General features: G+C 40.8%; 1 protein-coding gene across 2 annotated transcripts; it reads left to right on the forward strand.

The window, feature by feature from the left end:
• The first annotated feature begins 3,753 nt into the window (after positions 1–3,753).
• On the forward strand, positions 3,754–20,747 carry LOC5502550 (methyltransferase-like protein 25B). Of its 2 annotated transcripts, none has more exons than XM_048728309.1 (11): positions 3,754–6,175; positions 6,988–7,127; positions 7,733–7,925; positions 8,137–8,181; positions 15,767–15,882; positions 16,601–16,676; positions 17,056–18,247; positions 18,410–18,659; positions 19,065–19,120; positions 19,511–19,642; positions 20,031–20,747. In XM_048728309.1, the coding sequence occupies exons 1-11, from the start codon at positions 6,080–6,082 to the stop codon at positions 20,132–20,134; spliced, it is 2,400 nt and encodes a 799-aa protein (XP_048584266.1). In that variant the 5' UTR covers positions 3,754–6,079; the 3' UTR covers positions 20,135–20,747. The 2 variants fall into 2 exon arrangements, with proteins under 2 accessions (XP_048584266.1, XP_048584267.1); XM_048728310.1 differs by having other exon boundaries at positions 3,755–6,175; positions 18,515–18,659.
• Positions 20,748–21,033: the final 286 nt, after the last annotated feature.

Consider the following 21,033-nt stretch of genomic DNA (forward strand, 5'->3'; position numbering starts at 1 on the left):
GTGGTTTGCCACAGGCGAACCAGAGAAATTGAATTTCCTTTCACAAATTGTGGGTTCCATTTAACAAAGTATGAAGTCTTTTATTCAGATGGACTTCATTGTGAAGAGGATAACGCGAAAAGAAATGGGCATTGAATGGAGAAAAACTTGAGGAAATAACCCTCTTGAAAGACTGACAAAAGGGCTCTTAGCGAAGGACACAAAAGACAGCAATTGTACAATAAATTACACGGCGATAAAAGCAAAACAGCTGACCTTCCTTTTCGTAATTAAAACATGTCTTGTTCCGTTATTCTGCCTACCCACGCACTACCTTCAAGTGAAAGAAAACACAAAAAAACACGTAATTAACGTTAAAAAGTGTGAGAAAAAACTCGTTCTTTTATTTATATGTTTCATTCTCTGATTTAAAAGAAATAGACCCGGATTAAAAACTTTTATAGCAATGTCAGATTTTTGGTCCATAAGGATCGCCTGCGCCTACTGTTATTCAGTGTATTAATACCGCAGAGTGGTTAATAAATTATTTTATTATATGGCTACGATAGTACGCGCGCTGTGATTGGCTAATTGACAGTTTTGACATTCCCGTATTGCCCGTTACGGAATTCCGTATTGCCCTACGAAAAAACTTCCACAATCTTCTGGTTGAATTTTTTTTTCATCTTCACACTACAAAATAAGCGACAGCGAATTCTAGCGAATTCTAACACCCAGAAGAAGAAGAAACGGTTGGTTGGCGGGCCGTCTTTTTCCATATCCGGAGCGGGACATTTTGAGAGCTTTTTGGGTTGTTTTGTTCGGTTGCACGAATTTCGCTAAAACAAAATAGACCAAAAAACCAAAGCCACCCAAAAAAATGGGAATGGACGAGCACTCTGAGTCGGAGTCGCAAAGCCTCTTTCAATACGCCAAAGCCTCAGTTTGATATTTTCCGGCATGACTTCACTCTCGGTTAGTACTTAGTTAAAGTCCATATAACCTTTCAGAGTTGATAGACTTTGTCAATTCTTTATATTTTCATCTTCCAAATGGTATGTGGTTCGTATGGACCCTATAAAGCACGCATTCGAGCGAATAACTAAAATCTGTAATATTGAGGTATTTTGGTCGGAACCGTCGGAAAAAAGGCCGTGAACTGAAAGGCCCAGGTCCAGTCATTTGTGACGTAGATCGCGATGTCAACCAAATTACACAGAGAACATATGCGCGCGCTCAACCGGTTGCCGTCTTTATGTCTTCTTAGTTATTGCTGAAAAACGTTGTGTGGTTACAACTTTTACCGTCATCTTTATATCTTAACCTGGTAGTCAAATGATTATTTAACTTCAGGGAACAAATCTGCAAAATTCAGCAGATATTTTTTAGTCTTTGAATTGTTTTCGCATTGTGCGCGCGCGAATGGCGACATTCTCACGAGCGCGCGCTGTTTTTGAAACCTACAACAAAACGATATTTTCGTTTTTCGCATACAATTCTCGACTTTAAATTATTCTTAGCTTTATTTTGGTCAGCATTGCAATAGAAAACAATTCGCCAATATTTTGTGGTATTGCCGTCTCTGAATTTTAACGGATTTAAGGAAAATACGTTGGTTCAGATTTTCCCGCCAAAACTTGGAATTATTCACTCGATTCAATCTCCTTTCGCGCGGCCAGGAAAATTTTCAAAGATCTGTAGAAAATTCAAATTTCAATAAAATTCAATTCCCTTTTCAGAATTTGAAAGTTTATCTATGATTTGTTTTGGCTAGATTGATATAAGTGAAAGGTTTTAAGAACTTTAATCATTATTATCGTTATTATCATTATTATTCATTGTCTCTTGAATTCAAGGTGTTTATTACAAGAAAAGCAAAGTGAAATCCTTGTGATTGGCAGAGAAAAACGCAGGATGGGGTCCAATGTAGTAAATTAGCTGACCCCGAAGTTGGCTGAAATCGGCATCTTTAGATCTGTCAATAAGTCACTAGAAACTTTTACTATCCAAATACACACATAAAATTAACCGTCCAGTTTTTAACCACCAACGAAGGGGTCAACCGGGATCGGACTTTTTTTGGTCACATTAGCAGGGTGAGGTCAAGACTCCTCGAATCTCCGGCCCCCCTTCTGGAAACGCGCCATAATAAATCGGTGCTATACGCAGCCCATTACTAGCATTTGGTGGAGGCGAGGTCAGTACAGGACAGTGAAGCAATGAAAGACTGTGACAGCGGCCGCAAACACATCCTCACATACCGATTGCCTAGCCACCTACTCTAGGAATACCTACCTAACAATCAAACATAGTGTGGAAAATATGTAAATGAAAAAAAATTACCTCCTACAGAAAAACATGTCTATTCACATCTTGGCCTGTCGCGATTCAAGTAAATATAGTTAATGATAATGAGCTGCCTACAATCTGGTTTTGACTTCTAGATTTAATACTCTGTTTCCTTTTCATACTTACGTAATGTTATCATATTCTATCAAAACATTGTACATATTTGTTCTTTCACCATTCAAAATATTGTTATGTTATTGATAGTCCAATGTTCAAAACACATTGTCATACACCGAGGTTTTCAAAACTCAATGAAAGCACAAAAAGAACGTTTTACTTTTTTTTTTTATAAAATTATTTCTAATTCTACGCAAAAGAAAAATACAACATTCACAACATCGCACTCTCATGGCGTCATTACAGTGCACGTCAGCGCGCGCGCAGATAACAGTTTGAAAAACTGGCTTCAAATTCCTTCATCGTTTGGCGGTTCATCTATTTGGAATTATTTTGCAATTTCCTACTTACCTGGGACACGTTTTTCTTCCGGAGAATATTTTCTTTTTAGTTTCTTTTCTGTGACAATCACCTTATTTGAAACATTTGTTTTTTCGCGCCATAAATAAACTTTCGCGCGCGCCCTCTGAATTGGCGTTCGCACATCACGCACAATTATCTCGTGTCCTTTTATATAAATATAGTCAATCCTGATGAGAGTAGCATTGCCGAAACGTCGAAAAAAATACAACCCAGTGATTCAAGAAATTGTTATATATACGCATAATTATCTCAGTTGCTTTTTGCTTTCTGCTTTTTGGCACGAGAGTTGTATATTTGTCAAAGACTTCTCTGCTTATGAAATGCTTCACTCAATCTTTACCCAAATTGTATCGATTTTCTCGTATGGTATTCATGATAACCATTCCGCTTCTCAATGAAATAAATGGCATTCAAGTTTTGTTAGGCAATGCATAAAATCTTCGTCACCTGTGGAAAGCTCTATGTTGAACAGGATGCTACGGTGTCAAAAATGGATCTCGCCACCGACCGAACTTCTGGCTTTGGTCTTTATAGTCCGGCGCAAGGAGGATTTAAAGCTCCCAAAATGCCTTGCGCGCGTGCACCTCATTATAAATTCAGGTTAATTATTTATCGAGAGGCGATTTCCGGCGGAAAAAGGACGTGCCTTTAAAGCGTTTTTATTCATCGCATGGTTATAGGAGGACTTTCACTCATGTTTTTATATACTTGTTTCATGCCTTTCAAAGGATTAGCAACAAGAAACAAAATGCAAGGTAGTACATGCGAGACGGCTGAAGTGTTTCATTGTGTTACAGCATAGTCGCTATTGTTTGTTGATCTTTCCTTTGACCTCGGATTAAAATTGCTGTTGCGCCCTCCTCATTGGGTACTTTAAGGAATGTATTATTCCATGCGTTAGTTTTTAAGTCACAAAACATGAATTATTCAAAAGTACCCAAAAGTACCCAGGTTAAACAACATCGGGGACGTTTCAAACTAAACCCTTTTTTTGCGCTAACAGTGGATAGCTGTCGTGACATTTACCTCAAAATGGTTTCCCGTCGAGCGAAAGTGTTTCCCTTCAATCAGTCAAAAGACGCTTATATGGATATCTCACACACTCACCGATAATCGACTGGAGCTGATGATCGAGAGAAGAGCAGGGCTTGCAACATTTTTTAGTTTGTTTTTATTCTCTGTCGTCCAAAGGATTACACAAGCCCGACGAGTATTGGCCTCGACAGGAAAGCTAAAATGCGCAAGGGACGTATTTATTTGCAGAAAAGGAAATCCCTGCACTGTCATAAAACGATTCTCTTCGATGCAGTGAAGATAAATGACACTATGCAGGTTGAAAGAAGGGGCCTAAAGTTGATAAGACGCGGACAGCATCGGCAGCCATTTTGCTGCCTTGGTCACGAAACAACCTGGTCACGCAAGCTCGGCGGTTGATAATATATTTTGCGCGCGCAAAGCATCATGGGAGCTTTCAATCCTCCTTGAGTCCGGCGTATATGTGCAGATTTTATCTTGAATTGCGCACTTTTTGCTAAAGTTATCAATTTTAGCATAGTGATAGTTTTTAATACCCCTTACAAGATAGGCTACAGAGCCAAGCTCAGTTCGGCTTTAATTTTTGATTAATAATGGATATTGATTTGGCCGCCATTTTTAACCGGAAGTAGACTAACTTTTTCCAAAAAATAAATAAACTCGCACATTTCATGAAAGTTTACTCATGGACGAATAAAATATAAGTGAAAGAATGCATCTAAGCCAAAGCTTTCTGAAAGTAACCGAAAATATTTCAATTTTACGGTGACAGCGACTTTGAACCGGAAGTAGTCTAGTGGTTGATACTGGCACGCTTGTTTCACTTTGAAAATCTGACTTAATCACGGATTATCTTGGGATATTAAAATGGCCAATACTTTAATCCGGAAGTGAAAATCACGCGTCGATACTCACTATTTTTGAAAGTCGTCAAATGAAATAAAAGACACATATAGCCAGCCCAAGTATACCAAATATACACGCTCAATAGCTGGATCAAGAGAAAAGAAAGAAGACGAAAGCAACTGCTTATGTGCCAAGCCTGGTGGGGATACCAAGAACCACGGTAGCGGGCCGCTCCACCAATTGATTTCAACGTCTTTAAACGACCGCATACATTAATATGTGCAAGTGCTACAAGATGAACAGTTTCTAACGGTAGGAACCGTTAATCTGGCGGCCTCAGAAGCGCGCTTATCCATCTCCTTGCCTTTCTCCCTTATTCTACAGAAGAGTCAAAGGAGTATCTCGCCAAACAAATACTGGTAATATTCCACCCATTTACAGACAGTACTTGCTGTATTATCCGAAGCCACAGATGCTTTTCGACAGCTAGCCTTCAGGCCAGTCGAGACGAAAGACAGAGTGTTTGGCAACAATTGAGTGCTTTCCACTGCTTCTATACGACCAACAAGTACAGAGTCGGAAGTAGACAAGGCAAGAATGTGGCTCTTCGTGAAGAAAGGAACAGCATTTGATGTCATTCTACCGACGAAGGCAGCTATCATACAACACACCACGAAAGCTGCCTTTCAAGCAGGCCATTGTTGGGGGCAAGCACTCCTCCCGGCCTCAGTACTTCCGTCTTTTTAGCACAATGGACAACAGTTGCCATAGCCGCTTTGGGACAAACGCTACTAGAGCTTTCCAAGGCGTGCCAATAAGCCAAGAACTATCAGATGAGGAACCAAGAGCTATTAGATGCAAGATAGGCTGCCCAGCACGCTGCACTTGCACCAAAGCCAGCATGAAATGTTCAGCCCGGCCTTTGCAGCTCCACTAAATCGTGTTTAAGAGAGAAGAAAGAGGAAACGGTTGATGGTCCGTGTGCGCCGCACTAGCTACGTCATGATGTCACAAGCCGAGAGAATCTATAGCGGGCGCGGGTCAGCGGTTTGAATTACCCAGACGGCTGTTCGAGTGTAGAACTTCCCACCACAGGGAAACCATAGCTAGCTAGTAAGCAGAGTACTGCGAAACTCCTTCAAGAGATGATAAGATTACGCCAGTATAAGGACTACGATAAAGAGTTAGATAAATCAAATTTTTACATATAGATATTTAAGATATTTTGCCAAGAATAAATACCAAGAAGACTGAGAGTGGATATGTGAGGCCCCCTGTATTGAAGTACAGCGGATCTCCCCATTTGAACAAAACAAACATGGCGGCCAAACATGTATAATTTTGTCTAATACAAATGATGTACTAAAGGACCCTAAGTTCGGCTTTGACTATGCCAGTAGATGAAAAAGTGCTTCTCCGCCAACATACATCTCGTTTAGCAACATTTGTTTCAAATTATAAATGGCTCACCGAGGTCAATATGCGGGTAATGTGAAACATCCTTTACTTAAACGATATCGTTTAGAGATCTATCTGTGATTTTATTTGGATTGGTGGAAGTCTTTTTACCACTAAAATGGACATAAATGAAGAAAAGAACCCTTAAAAGGACATTCTTTTTCTATATTTGTATACTTTAATCAGTCGAAAATGAAGTTTAAGTATGAAAAGTACTCATCTATCCATAAACACACTGTTAGCATGAGAGTAATTATTAGTATTATTGCCATTCGATTAAGAATGAGGGTCACTGGTGCGAAGGTATAAAGAATCTTGAGACAGCATTACGCCCATCCCCCCAATTTTGAGTAACAACCCTCTTTACCCCTGGCCGGGCTTTGCCCTCAACAAGTGATATTTTCTTGAATTGAGAACTGCCAACATTAAGCAGAATGTTGTAGAAAATTCCTGAGTGGCAGCAAAATTGTGTTGTTTTGTCATCATAGATGACAAAAAAAACATTCAATACTGACAACATAGCTCAATTCAGATTTGCTTACCCTTTTTCAAAAATATCTAATACTTTGAACTTACTAGGTCAACAATTTACTGGGTTAATTGAATAAATTGAAAGCTGTCGGACATTTAGTCCATCCAGGACCATTCTCGGCTGTTGGGCATATAGCCACTGCGTTCCGAATATTCCCAAATGAAGGTCGGCTAGCAGGCTAGAAATTACCCTTCTTGTATTGGAATTAGGGGCTTACATGTCCTGTAACACCCTAGATAAAAGCCCTCAGACAATCCAGTTGCATTTTATTTGATCATTGATAATACCAGTGTATCTTGTTATCTCAGGAATATTTTTGCAATGATGTCTGGAATAAAGTTCCTTTTTTCTGGAGGCAACACTTCTCAGATATTAGACCTGAGGACCTTGCCACAGTCTTGTTGAATAAATGTGGTAAAGACACAAAATTTGTGCCAAGAAATTACAGGTACAATTTGTATGGTGTATATTTACTACTTTAGCATTTAGATGGACTAGGAGGATCTCTCATCTTTAAAGCCGCATTGTCACCAGTTTACCCCCGGAGGTCCGTAAGGAAACCTCAACAGTTAAAATACAAAAGAATCCGAGATATTTAACAGTCCATCTGCTCAAAATTATCAATCACATCCTCAAAAAAAATCTCAATAGACACACTGCTTTCAATATTTTGAAATATTTTTCGCATTTCCCGTTAAAAAAAAAATTGAAAATTGTTACCTTATCGACCGGAAGTAAACTGGTGACAATGTGGCTTTAATACAGTATCTTTTGTTTAATCATGTCAAAGCCTTTCCCTACCTAATTACAGGACCAGAGCAGGGGCTGGGGCACTGTCCCCTCCCCCCACCAATATTTAAAAACAAATATAAGGAAATGACCAGTAGAGGCGTGGCTGTGCCCCCCAATATTTTCTTAATGTTTCCGTATTGTGCCCTCCAATCTTACATGCCTGCTATGACACAGTAATAAAGGCATGTGTAGCCAAACTTTTTTGTCATTTTTGAAGAATGTTCATATAACAGTCCTTCCTTTCCTTTCACATTATTCCAGGCATGTGTGGTCCCTATCTTTGCTGTCCTTTGTTCAAGCATGTCACAGTCTTTCCCTACCAAGAAGCCCAGTGTTTGAGTCTTGCCGAGCAGGACCTTGTTGTCAGCCACGCATGCGTAATGAAGCATCATTGAAGCATTTACGCTCACAAGTTAAGAGTAAAAAGCTTCATGAGATAACAAAGTTAGCATGGGTAGGTGAGATATTTTTATAAAGGGACTCAAGGAAATGGAAATAATACTTTTTTTTGCAATTTTGGAGAATAAAAAGGGGTGGGATATTAATCAGGTGAACAATCTAAGACTTCTTTGTGTTGTGAGCTCCTCTATCTTTCTTTTGGGTAAGCTTTGTTGTCTATAACCTTTTGAATATATGTAACAAATTAAGTCGTTTATTTCCTGAAGGTTGTCAAGGAGATGTCAATCAAACAAAGCTGTGCCCATGTAGTTGTAAGTATAACATGGTCTTGTTTGTGGTTTGTGTGTTTCCCTCTTTGTTTTTTGAAGGCAAATGTTTGTCATTTTGTTTTGTTTATACCTCGGAGTACTGTGTGTGGTGGATTAGTGCCATTTTATAAACTCCACCAAAGAGGAGGTTGAAAGAGTGACAGGGGAGGTTAGGGGGAAGTGTATATCTCTGTTTAAAACATGGCTTGGGTGCTCACAAAAATCCGGACCAATAAGCTTGAACTGATTTTGGGGATAAAAGACTGTCTGAGTATGAAAGATTACATCAACTACAGGGCATCATCACATCCTCAGACTTAAATCAAATTCCAGAACACAAAAATTTGCTCAGACAACTTTATTATTGTTTTACATTTTACCTTATTACATTTCTACCTTTATACATTTTCAAGTCGTATACTTTTATTACATATTACAAGTTTTTTATTTTGCGTTGCTGTGTGCATTATGCTTGCGGAGGAGATAGTGCCTTAACAATAATCCTTAGGGAAGAATTCCAACCTGTTGCTGCAGATCCTTTAAATCCACTGTAATCAGGGCAAGAGCCTACCCGGAATCCTACTCGCACCTCTAAAAAACCCCTGACAATAGTCCTCAATGTAAAGATGGTGGTGAGTGTTGTGCTAAGAGGCGTCAATCTCGTGGACTTGTAGTGCATCAATGGTAGTGGGGCTTGTGCACTTATTGTTATTGAAGGTGAAGTACCATCGTCTGGAAGTTCTATAATTGTTTTTTTTTCATTATGAAACGGAAAATTTAAGTTACCATTCATGTTTGGTCCCTACTATTTTTGTGTTTCTCCAGTTGCCCCCCCCCCCCCCTCCCCTCCGTGATAGAGAAATGATCAGTTTTGCATCATAAAAAAACAAATATTCAATAGCTTTCGAAGGGACAGTAGATTACTTAGCGGGTGTTTTTTTTGTGGTCACGGAGAGCCTAGGTGGCGAAGTTGGAAGAGCGTCACTCTGCAGTGCCTCGCCCCTCACTACTGGGTTCCCGGTTTGATTCCCGGTCGAGTTTGTTTTTTCTTCCCCCATGGGTTTTTTCTCCGGGTTCTACAGTTCTCCTCCCTCAACAATATCCAACAATCTCGATGTAAGCTGTGTTCCATAGTGAGTTTATGTTAGCCTTCTTTGCCTTCGACCCAACCATGTTGCATCTAGGCTCAGGTAATTTAGCATTCCAGATGCCAAGAGGTATATAAGGGTAGCATTTTTTATTATTCTTCACTTGATCTGACCAAAGCTTCTTCCATCATTGAGATTTATCTATGCGGACTGCTTCCAGTTGCTCTCGCATCTCCCTGCTCGGTTAATGATGGTAATTGGATTATAGGTTGACTAAAAAAAGTAATAGGAGACAGTACATTTACAGCTTGAAAAATACACAAATGTAACTTGCAGTCTATTTGCATACCTAAGTACTTAAAGCCGCATTTCCTTCAACCGAAAACCGCCATCCAAGCTTACACAGAGGCGTAAACATACCATTTTAAAGCCGCATTCTCACCAGTTTACTTCCGGAGGTCCTACGGAAACCTCAACCGTCAAAAGACAAAAGAATATATTAGAATCCGAGATATTAAACAGGCCATCCGCTTTAAATTATCAGTCACATCATCAAAAAATCCTCCAAAAGACACTGCCTTCAATATTTTGAAATATTTTTCGCGTTTTCCGTTAAAAATTATCGGATATTGTTAAGTAATCGACCGGAAGTAAACTGGTGACAATGCGGCTTTAACTAACTTGAATTGATTAAGCCTGACGTAACCACCAGGATAAGAATATTCGAACCCTAACACATCCCCACTGTGGCCTGTGTTCCCAAAGAAGAGGAAGCAGCAAGTCACGTAAAACGTTTGGCACTTGCTTGAGCACCTTACCCCATTGCTCCACCTCTGAATTCGTTAAAGTGCTTGGCTTTGCTCAGTGTGGCACCCCTGTGGCTTCAACGGACCCTCCGGCTGAGATAAAGGAAGAGAAGAAGGAAGGGAAAAAGTACACATTTAAAAGCCATAGAGCTGATGGCCTCCCGTGCGAAGGCCAATATAATGCGGCTGTTTTATATACACTCCATGTTTCTCCTGTCGTGGCAGCAGAAGAAATCTACCGCTCCCCGAAATTGGTGTGAGTCTTGCGGTGCGTTCGAAACGAAGATCATGCCCTACCTCAAACCTATCCATGGCCTAGAGGGTAAGATACTTGCTGAAAAGAGGGACGAGTGCCGCATGGCAACGAGGGAGAAACTTCTTGCGGAAAAGGAGCCACCAAAGCACGGGCGGACCGTTGTGTGTCCAATATGCCAAACCAGAAACTAAGCTGCCACCACGGAGTTGATCGGCCCTCCATCAGGCTGAAGGAACTACTTCAGTATGCGGACCTTATGGGGTAATTTGGAGCCCATTTTGTCTGACTACAACCTTGTGGCGAACCTGATATCTCTTTTAACTTACTTTCTCAGAACACAAGGGAAAAGGCTACTGCCTCCCCCTCCGTAACCGCCTCCGCTTTTCCAGGCCTTGTGCTGACCCGGTAGATCCCTGGCCTACGCAAATACTAAACACCTGCTCAACATCCTTTACTCATCAGTCAATGCATGCCGAAGCTGACCAGCAGCTGATCCTGCTTGCATTTATCGAGTTCACGCTGTTCTTACAGCGCCCCAATGGCGGGGACCTCAAAGAAGTCATGGCCAGGGAGGTGAGCGCGAAGGTTAGGGCTATTGCTGAGGCTGTGACACCCTCGGGCAGTTACCTCCTGGATGCCTTCGGCGATCTTAACCGGTTTTGGGACAGGTTTTCTATGCCGAGACGCGCAAAAGAAACCAAACCATCTTAAGGCTACCACACTGAAAGGGTACTGTGGCGCCCTGCTGAAGTTTTTGAACTTCCTGTTGCAAACCGCTGAGGTGCGCCCTTCCAGGCTGAGCGGGTTGCCCTCAAGTGCTTCCAGGCCCATCAGGCTGCGTAGAAGACCTGCCTGAGAAAAGACCAGAAGTGGGCACGTGTGGTGCGGCATCTAAAAGACAGCCAAAATGTTCTCGACTTGGCACAAACCCAGGCAGTGATTAATGCAGAGCCTGCGAATAAGTGTGTAGCCCGCCTTGACCTGGCGCTAAAAGAGTAAACCCAAGGGTTGACCAAGAGCCTTGTGACCACCCAGGAGATAACAGACATGAGAAACTACTTAATTGTCTGTTTGGTCATGTTCTGCACGTCGAGAGCTTCATTGATCTCGGGCTTCATCCTGGAAGGGTTCCAGAGGTTATACGACAACCCTGCAGTAGATAATTTGGGTCAAAAACAATTCACTGTGCTTGACCACAAGACTTCCGGGGCACACGGCCCGCTGACAGTCCATCTCGACAAAGAGACCCGCGACAGAATCTTCGCTTACATCAACGTCTTTCTCCCCCTTCTGTTAATTGCCGGCTTGGCTGAGCCACACCTGGTGTTCTCTACCACCACTGGGCACAGTGTTACAAGCAAGAACGTCCACAAATGCATGACTTTCTTTATCAAGATCTCTGGGGTGAAGCTTCGATAAGGCCAAACCTTCAAAAAGAAAAAAAGAAAAAAAAGATGATCAACACCATCATCGTGTCCATCATCCACAGATCAAAATATCCATCAAAGCAGAAGATCACAAGGAAGTGGATGTCGACAGAAAAATCGAAGCAGATGTTTGAACTTTGGAACTGTCCCGGCTGGCACAAGACTTTTATCACCAAAGTATACAATAAGCGGAAGCTCACATTGAGGAAACTATGAAGTCTTATATACAATACATTCTCTATGTCCCCGACCAGTGCCAGATCCTACTGATGGACAGCGCCCAAGTCCCCAACCAGTGCCAATCTTCCTGATGGACAGCGCCCAAGTCTTCGACCAGTGCCACATCTTCCTGATGGACAGCCCCCAAGTCTTCGACCAGTGCCACATCTTCCTGATGGACAGCGCCCAAGTCTTCGACCAGTGACACATCTTCCTGATGGACAGCGCCCAAGTCTTCGACCAGTGACACATCTTCCTGATGGACAGCGCCCAAGTCTTCGACCAGTGACACATCTTCCTGATGGACAGCGCCCAAGTCTTCGACCAGTGCCACATCTTCCTGATGGACAGCGCCCAAGTCTTCGACCAGTGCCACATCTTCCTGATGGACAGCGCCCAAGTCTTCGACCAGTGACACATCTTCCTGATGGACAGCGCCCGAGTCTTCGACCAGTGACACATCTTCCTGATGGACAGCGCCCGAGTCTTCGACCAGTGACACATCTTCCTGATGGACAGTGCCAGAGTCTTCGACCAGTGACACATCTTCCTGATGGACAGCGCCCGAGTCCCCGACCAGTGCCCGATCCTCCTGATGGACAGCACCTGAGTCCCCGACCAGTGCCTGATCCTCCCGATGGACAGCACCTGAGTCCCCGACCAGTACCCGATCCTCCTGATGGACAGCACCAGGGCTCAGGGTTAAAAGGCATCCGACAAGACTTATTGATAATAATTGATATCGAACTGAATTGATTGTTAATTGTCAATTGATTTGGCGCATTCCAGCTATAAATCACTCATCGATTAATATTACTTAGATTAACTTGATTATCAATTAATTCCAATGATTTTTTTCTCCTGTTTGTTGTGTTCTTTCGCATTTTTGTCTATTTATGCCTGTAGGCCGGCACAAACAAACGAGAACCGCAAAAGAACATGGACGCGACACGAATATGTTATACAAGTGATATTTGGACATGTACAGTTACTTGCCTTATTAAATATTGAGTGCAGTTTGCACAACATATATTAATATATAGATTTAGGCATTGCCTAAAGGCGGAGCCAGCACATTCCAAATATTTTTCATAGTTTTGACAATAATAATAATATAATGTACTCGGGTATCAAGAGCCTTTTTTATTCATTCTTTCCCAGAGCAGTCAGATCATGGAACGCCTAACCTAGCTCTCTGTCAGCCTTCAAGGCAGCAGCTACAGAAGCTTTACCCTCTATAAGGGTACCACCACACCTTAAGCAGCTTTAAATAATTTATTTTTCTATAAATTCATTTGTTTGACTATTCATTATTATTTATTTATTATTTATGTCTATTTTTAATTTGTTGAATAATTTAATTTGCTGAGGTGAAAGAAAGAAATAACGCCGAACTAATAAACAATTATTTTCCCCTCAGAAAGAAAGAATTTACAAAACAAACCTAAATTGTTCTTACCAAACAAAAATCAAAGCTGACATACATTCTTTTACTCTTTTTGCCTTTTATTCTGGCTTAGATTCTTTAGTAAGTTAAAGAATAAGATTGACACGAGAAATTGTCATTTGGACAGAAATAACAGAAGCGGTTTTGTTTTAATAATTCGCATTTTAGAGATTTCTTTTTGAGTACACCATGATTATAAATAAAGGCAGTAACTCTACAAAATATAAAGTTACGGTAAAGGAAAACTACAGACTAAACTTAACATCAACGATTAAGTTAAGTACTCAATCAGAACAATAGTCTACTAACTACGATCAGAAGCGATAACATTGTTTGATAAGTTTACGATTTGAAAACGTACCGTTTCATTCGTTTCAAGTCGGCTAGAGACCAACATTAACAATCATACTTTTGCTGCTTCATTGTCTTCGACTTCCTTCATCTTTAGAACATGGATCCTTTCTTGTTTTTAGGCTTTTTGTAAAGACTTTCTTTCGTAGACTTTCTTTCATCTCTACTTTGTTGCGAATCGGTAGTGTAAACGATCTTCCCCCGTGTGATAACCAGTTTGTTGGAAGCGAAATTCGACAGCGGACTCAGAGAAAATTGTAGATTCATTGATTAAAGCGATCCATGACTATATTTTGAGGGTTTCTCAAATAATTTTTCCACTCCTTAGATGTTTGGAAGTTTGTGTTTTCTCGAATGAAGGCAACCGTGTCAGCGAAGCGTGGTTACATAGCGTGCGCGGGCAGGCAGGCGAGGCAGAACCACAGGGCTCCCGCGCGATGACCAAAAAAACTCAGTCGCATAGTAGTCGGATTTATACCATTTTTCTATACCTATAGGGCTCCGCTCTGGCTCCGCTATCAAAAATATTACAAGCCTGGCACTATATTGGCACGGCATAGCAATATGGGAAGTGCGTGCACCCGATAGTGAATCCTTATGTCTGACATCCGACATGTCTGACATCCATAACTTGTTCCTCTTTCTCTTTGTAAGGGAAGAGAAACACAAATTTGACTCACAAAAGCTATGTCATTATGTTTTGTAATACTTTTTTGTCTACTTTTTTTTATAAGATTTAGAATTTTTATTAAAACAAAAATTATCTAATACTGTCGGTGAAGCATTTATCATTTTAGGAAATATTCTTCAGTCGTTAAACACCTGGACATGAAAGTAAAACCACGGGCTGCTACCCGTCCCAAAAGACGAATTTATGTTTTCTGATGTTTTTTCTTAAGACTTGTGTTAACTCCTTCTTAAGGTCTCGGTAAAGGTAAACGACGTGTCTGCGGGAAAAAATATTGTCGCGCGGCAATTTTCACTACATGTACAAACTATATATCAAATAAAAGAGGAATTATCTCCTGCAAGTTTTATTTTTGCAATAGCTAATTCCGTGTTTAGGTTTTGAGGCCTCAAACTTATAAGTACGGAGTTTAATCTAGAGCGTAATGCACCTTCGCGTTATTGCGCATGCACTTGCACGTAATGGAATCTCAATGACAGATAGATGATCTACTAAAATGTGTGAGGACATTTTGTTTTTTGACACTGTCAACAAAATACAACGAATCAAAGTTGGAACTCTCATTTCTGGCGAAATTTGGACACAAAAAGTGCTATAAAAGCACTATAAGGATTTAGATCTATCTATTTCTTTATAAGGATTATCTATCTAACTCCTTATAAGGATTTAGATGCTAAGGCGATTATTTTACAGGAAGAATATTCCATATTTAGCTTCACGCATTTCCAAGAACAGCTAAAAAAGAAGTACAAATAATAGAAAACGCTCTTTATTTGCTGTATACAAAATATAAATTCGTATTCATGATACCAGGCTAAGCAAAAACATTGCACTTGTCAGTGCCACAACCAATGATCTTTGGCTTATCTCATGACTGCTACCTTCACACCGTTTTGTTTATAACTCAGTTATCGATCAGGCGTCTTGTCGCTGAGGACACACAAACCGCTTATCTAACAGGCGACTCCCTAACGCACGCACTCCCTACACACACACGTAAGCATCAATTCATGTACGCAAGCACTATCTCACGCACCTACGCAAGCCATAACTCACACACACACACGCAAACACTCATTCACACATTCATTCACCTTTATAAAATGTATTTATTTATTTATCTTTTTTTTATTTTCTTCTATTTACTTACTTACCTACTTATTCATTCATTCGTTTGTTTGTTTGTTTATTTATTTATCTTTTAGTTGTTTATTTATTATTCATTTATTTATTTTTTATTTGTTTATTTATCTTTATAATTAGTTTTCTTTTTACTTACTCACTTACCTATTTATTTATGTTTCAGGATGTTGGTGCAGGTCTTGGCCATCTATCACGTGTCATGGCAATGGAGTACGGCCTGAGAGTCGTCTCTTTAGAAGCGGACGGTTGTCATAAAGGCGAAGCTGAGCGACTCGACAGGTATGAATAACCTACTTGTACCAACTGCTATTCCTTTGGGGGTGCTCAAAGATTATATTATCACTTAGGATCATCCTATCCAAAGAAATTGGACTTGAAGACTAGATAACTGATCATGCTAAATTTGTCAGAAAAGAGACGCTCAATGGCAGCGTCTCAAATGACAGTGGCAAAGTTTAGGGAAACTAGAGATGTGTTTGTTTTTAGTGCTTCGATCACACCCAGTGTGCTTTCTCTTATAATTAAAAAATGCTTCAACCACGGATGATTAAAAGATTGGTCTTGCCGATGCTCAACCCTGTCTGTCATGAGTCTCCCCGGGTTCTCCACCCTGCATATAATACATTCGAACTGACTCTGCGTGCATGCCTGGTGGCCGTGCAAAAGGAGTTTCTTATTCCTCCACACTGTTAATTAAATCATGTCTTGTTCACAGACGCACCGTCCTTCATTGCCGCTAAAAGAGCTCCAGGCTGGGTTGAAAAATCAACCGCCAGGGCTTGTACCAAGCATTGGGCTAGCTCGCTTTTCGCCTTTCGCTTTTCGCTAATACTTGAAGTCTCACCAGCCTTTGTTGCACATCCCAATGCCTGTCTACAAAACGCACGACTTTTCTTTAGTCCATGTTTTCGCCTATTGGGCCTACCACAGGTATCCCAGTAACAAGCACACAGGTAGGCCTTGGGCTTGCTGATAAGGGATAGTTTTTGTCTCGTAGAAAAGCAGAAGCTTCGAAAAAGAAGCAGACGCAGACGATTGGGTCTGAAACCCTACCGCAACATGTGACGTTTAAGGTATCCCAAGAGGGAGGAGTGGCGAGGTCTAACCCCAGGAAGGTGGGAGGGGGGACTGGGAAAGCCTCTTTGAAAACATGAAACTCAAAGTATGACAAATATATAAATAGGGGTCGCTAAAATAACAGTGGAACTCAACGTACGACAAAAATCTTAAAGGGGAGATTACGGATTCAAATACAACACGTGACACTCAAGGTGCGACAAATATCTAAAGGGGGAGTGGACGCTACCATAATATGTGACACTTCACACGATCGGTAACACAACACTTGAAAGTCAAGGTAACCCTAAATGTTATTAAAGTTGTTAACCTTATTGGTAACTTTCTTTAGTCTTGATAACTATAACTGCAGGTTAATAACTCTTTATTTCCCAGATAACCCAAGACATCACCACCGAAGAGTTCCTAGATGTATTAACTCGATGTTTTGCTGGTGATGACTCTCCAAAGTGCCCTGATTTCATCCTGGTGGGTCTACACCCCTGTGGTGACCTGGTCCCCACCATGCTCAGGGTGTTCGCCAAGTGCGACCAGGCCGTCGGTCTCGTGATGGCGTCGTGTTGTTACCACAAAATGGATGTGAAACCTTGTCACAATTACTCAAGCAGTGAGAGGGCAATACATTGTTACAAGGGGGAAGAAACTGTCTCTTCTCAAGACATACCTTCTCACAATCACCCAAGCAGCGAGAGCGCAATACATTGTTACAAGAAAAGGGGAAATTATTGTCAAGACATACCTTCTCACAGTAACACAAGCAGTGATTCTTGCAAGAAAAGGGAAAATTCTTGTCAAGATGTACCTTCTTACAGTAACACAAGCAGTGATAGCGCAATACATTGTTACAAGGAGAAAGAAGCTATTTCTTCTCAAGACATGTCTTCTCACAATACCTCAAGCAGCGATAACCTAGAACACTGTAACAAGAAAGTTGGTGATTATACTAAAGACAAATTACATCCCAGTTTCACAAGTTACGATAACGAAAGGCATTGTTACGGGAAAGGGGTTAGCTCATGCAAAGAGAAACTCAATCACAATTGTCCTAGAAATGAGGGCATAACGAATTGTTACAAGGATGAGGCTTCTTTTTATCAAGATAAACCCCATCAGAATTGCTTCGAGAGCTTTAGTCATTGCCGCCAGATAAGAGCTAGTTCGTACCAGAAAAAAGTATTAAAAAATTCTGCAGAATACTATTTGGAAACTCAGAATGTGGACGAAAAGGGTAGAAACCCATCGATGAAAGAAAAGACACAGAAGAAAAGTGCGTGCGGGGAAAAGTTCCTGGAAAGTTCTAAGAAATGTTGGGAAGACTTAAGCGAAGACTTAGGTGAAGAAATAAGAACGTGCAATAAATCATTGGAAGCAAAACATTACTACGAAAAACATACATGTGATGGCGAAAATTCGGGTAGATCACCCAACCCCATGTGTATCACGAAGACTAGCATTGATCACGTGTCAGGTTTCCCTTTGTCTGATTGGTTGGGGGCTTGTTATCTTGGTTACACGACTAGAGAGCTGGCGTGTCACAATTTGGAACAATATGTGGACAAACTTAAAGGTTAGGGTCACTCAATCAACAATTATGTCACAAAGCACAACTGCGGTCTGTCACACAACATATCATTTTACAACCTTGTTCGAATGGTGTTTACGGTCGTACGATGCAAAATTGCGGTCAAAACCATTTTAATATCGACCCCCATTTTGATTTGAACGACAGAGAAGACCCTGGGGACGAGGTGGGCCTTGAAATCATGCCACAAGGCGCTAAAGCTAACCGCGTTACCAATGTTCAATCAAAAACACGTCTTGATGTTTTTGCCAGCTAATTCCCCAAGGCTAAAGCATCATTGTTACCGAGCCATCCTGGAGCTTATTATCATGCGACAGCGAGCGGACTGGGACCGGTCTGCAGTGCGTCTGCGCGGAAAGCGAACGGCCGAGGGGGTTGATGGGATTACCTTTAGAGCGTAAGTAAAAGAGCGACACGTTCTTAACAATCAGAATGTCCAACACATTCGCGCCTTGTTTGCTTTTGACCAAAAGACAAAGGAAATGGTGAAATTTTGATCTCTTTGAGCGTTTCACAGGATTTTCCAGTCTCCCAGCATCAGAACCCCAAGCTCATCCCAAAATATTGTATACAAACAGCACAGTATTTAATGGTCACAAGCAGTATGGTGTTTAAGACGCCGTCTTTTGAAAATATTAGGTGCCCCCCCCCCCTGCTATGGCCCCCTAGGTGCATGCTCGTACTTCTGTGCGATACCTTAAGTAAATGCCCTCGGGAAGTGCTTATTATTTGTGCTTATTTTTCTATATTCTTTGTTCAGATATCTACAAATTCATAACATATATTTCTACGTTGATTTTAGTTATGCAGAGCCTCTGTTGAGAAAGATTGGGATTGACGTGAAGTCTGTAAACATTGGTGAGTAAAAACCCTTGCACAAGCGTGAGAAATCTTGTGAGTCTTGTAAATGGCTAACTCGAGTTATCGGGATTCTACTGATTTATGATGGTGACCATTCAGTCGTTATCAGTTTGCTCTGTTTTGTGGTCTAGGCCATTTTGGAGTCTTGTCATACATGCATCCGTTAAAAAAATAATATACCTCGGGGATTGATACTGGCGCCTATAGTAATGAAGAGCACGTGAATAGCTCACTAAAACTGCACTGTGTTTTATGGTCTAGATTGTCTGGAGTCATGCCATACATGAATCCGTTAAAAAATATTATACCTCGGGGGTTGATACGGGCACCTATGATAATAAAGAGCGCGTACATAACTGACTCAAGCTGCGCTATTTTGTTGTCTAGAATCTCTGGAATTCTTTTCCCTTGAGACTCGCTGGCGTGAGGTGATGGCATTTTACTGTCTCCGACTACTTTTTGCTCCGGTCATCGAGTCGCTAATCCTCTTGGACCGACTGGTGTATCTTCACGAGCGAGGTTAGCAATCGTCCCACTACGCTTTAAAATTATACTAAAATACAAATTGATGATTTAGATCTTTTCATTATCTTCATATCCATTTATATGCACTCATCAAATACATCTCGGTTTAGGGCTTTTCGAGCGCAACAGAATAAGCTGTATTAAAAGGCCATTCCTCTGAATGCCTCATTATTTCCACCCCTAAAAAAATAATGTGAAGTTGTCGATAGTCTTTGTTTAAAAAATGTCGATCAACCAATTCTTTGTTATTGTTTACAATTGAAAATACAGCGGTTCATGACATTTGCAAAAAATTACTACGCTACTGCACGGGAGTAGAAAATGGCGGCGTGATTGACATTCTTCAACGTGTTTTTAATGGCTCTCTGTCTGTCTTACCCAGGTATCAATGGGAGCGTCTCCGCTGTTTTCGAGCCTCGAATCTCACCAAGAAATCTGGCCATCACTGCACGTAAAACACTCAGAAATAATGCGGCAGAAATCTAGGTGTGCACAGACAGATTTATTAGAGTGCCGTAAACAAAGAAGTACATAGGCCATTATTCTCTAATATTTATAAATAAGATTGTCTAATTAAAAAGCAGTCATATATGTATTAAGCTACAAGGCTATGGTGTTTTAGGGGGCTATTAAATCTGTAAAGTTTGGGAATTGTTTATTTAGTTGTTGCAAAAGAGTATTTCTAAGTTCTTTGTAAATGGGCATTTGACAAGAATATGTTCTTCATTTTCCATAGTGTGACAGCGCAAACTCTTGATTCTGGTGTAATATAATTTTTATTGTAGCGACCTCTTTCAATTTGTAGAATGTGGTCGCTTATTCTTAGTTTTGTTAGTGCCCTACGATATTCTGTACTTTTAGTAAATAATCCTCTAGTTTATATTCTGATTTGAATTCTCTGAATGTTCTTAGTTTGTTCCCTCCAATTGGTCTGGAATTATCGTCGAAAAGGCTCCAATCTTGTATTCCGATATCTTCTAATCTCTGTTTGAATTCTTTATAAAGTTGTTTTATTAATTTAGTGTCTAAGGTAGCCTCGTTTTGGTACTCCAAACAGTAGCCATAACCGTTTTGAAATAAAAGTGATTTAATTTCCATTGCCCAGTTCGTAAAACTTCATTGGTCCAGATATGCTTGTTTTGCTATTTTGTGTTCGTCAAGTGTCAGAAGGCGCGCCCAAAATGATATCACTTTTGCTCTTATCTCGACTATAACTGGGAATTGTCTCTGCAAGCTTTGTTTGTGGCTCTCCTGCTAACGCCTATGAACTTGTTCTATCGGGTCACGTGTAACTCGTGGTACTTGACTGTGTCCAGACTTGGCGAAAGAGATTATTAGTGAAGAGGAAAGAGGGGGGGGGGGGGGGATAAGGGTATGTTGGAGAG

The sequence above is a fragment of the Nematostella vectensis genome, chromosome 5, assembly GCF_932526225.1.
Source record: "Nematostella vectensis chromosome 5, jaNemVect1.1, whole genome shotgun sequence".
Lineage (NCBI taxonomy): Eukaryota > Metazoa > Cnidaria > Anthozoa > Actiniaria > Edwardsiidae > Nematostella > Nematostella vectensis.

What these genes read in the sequence shown, in the direction of transcription:
- LOC5502550 (XM_048728309.1), top strand. Translation starts at nt 6,080, where the DNA reads ATGCCAGTAGATGAAAAAGTGCTTCTCCGCCAACATACATCTCGTTTA. An exon ending in CGCAACATGTGACGTTTAAG is followed by an intron (nt 16,677 to 17,055) that starts GTATCCCAAGAG and finishes TTTATTTCCCAG; the next exon opens with ATAACCCAAGACATCACCAC. An exon ending in GATGGGATTACCTTTAGAGC is followed by an intron (nt 18,660 to 19,064) that starts GTAAGTAAAAGA and finishes CGTTGATTTTAG; the next exon opens with TTATGCAGAGCCTCTGTTGA.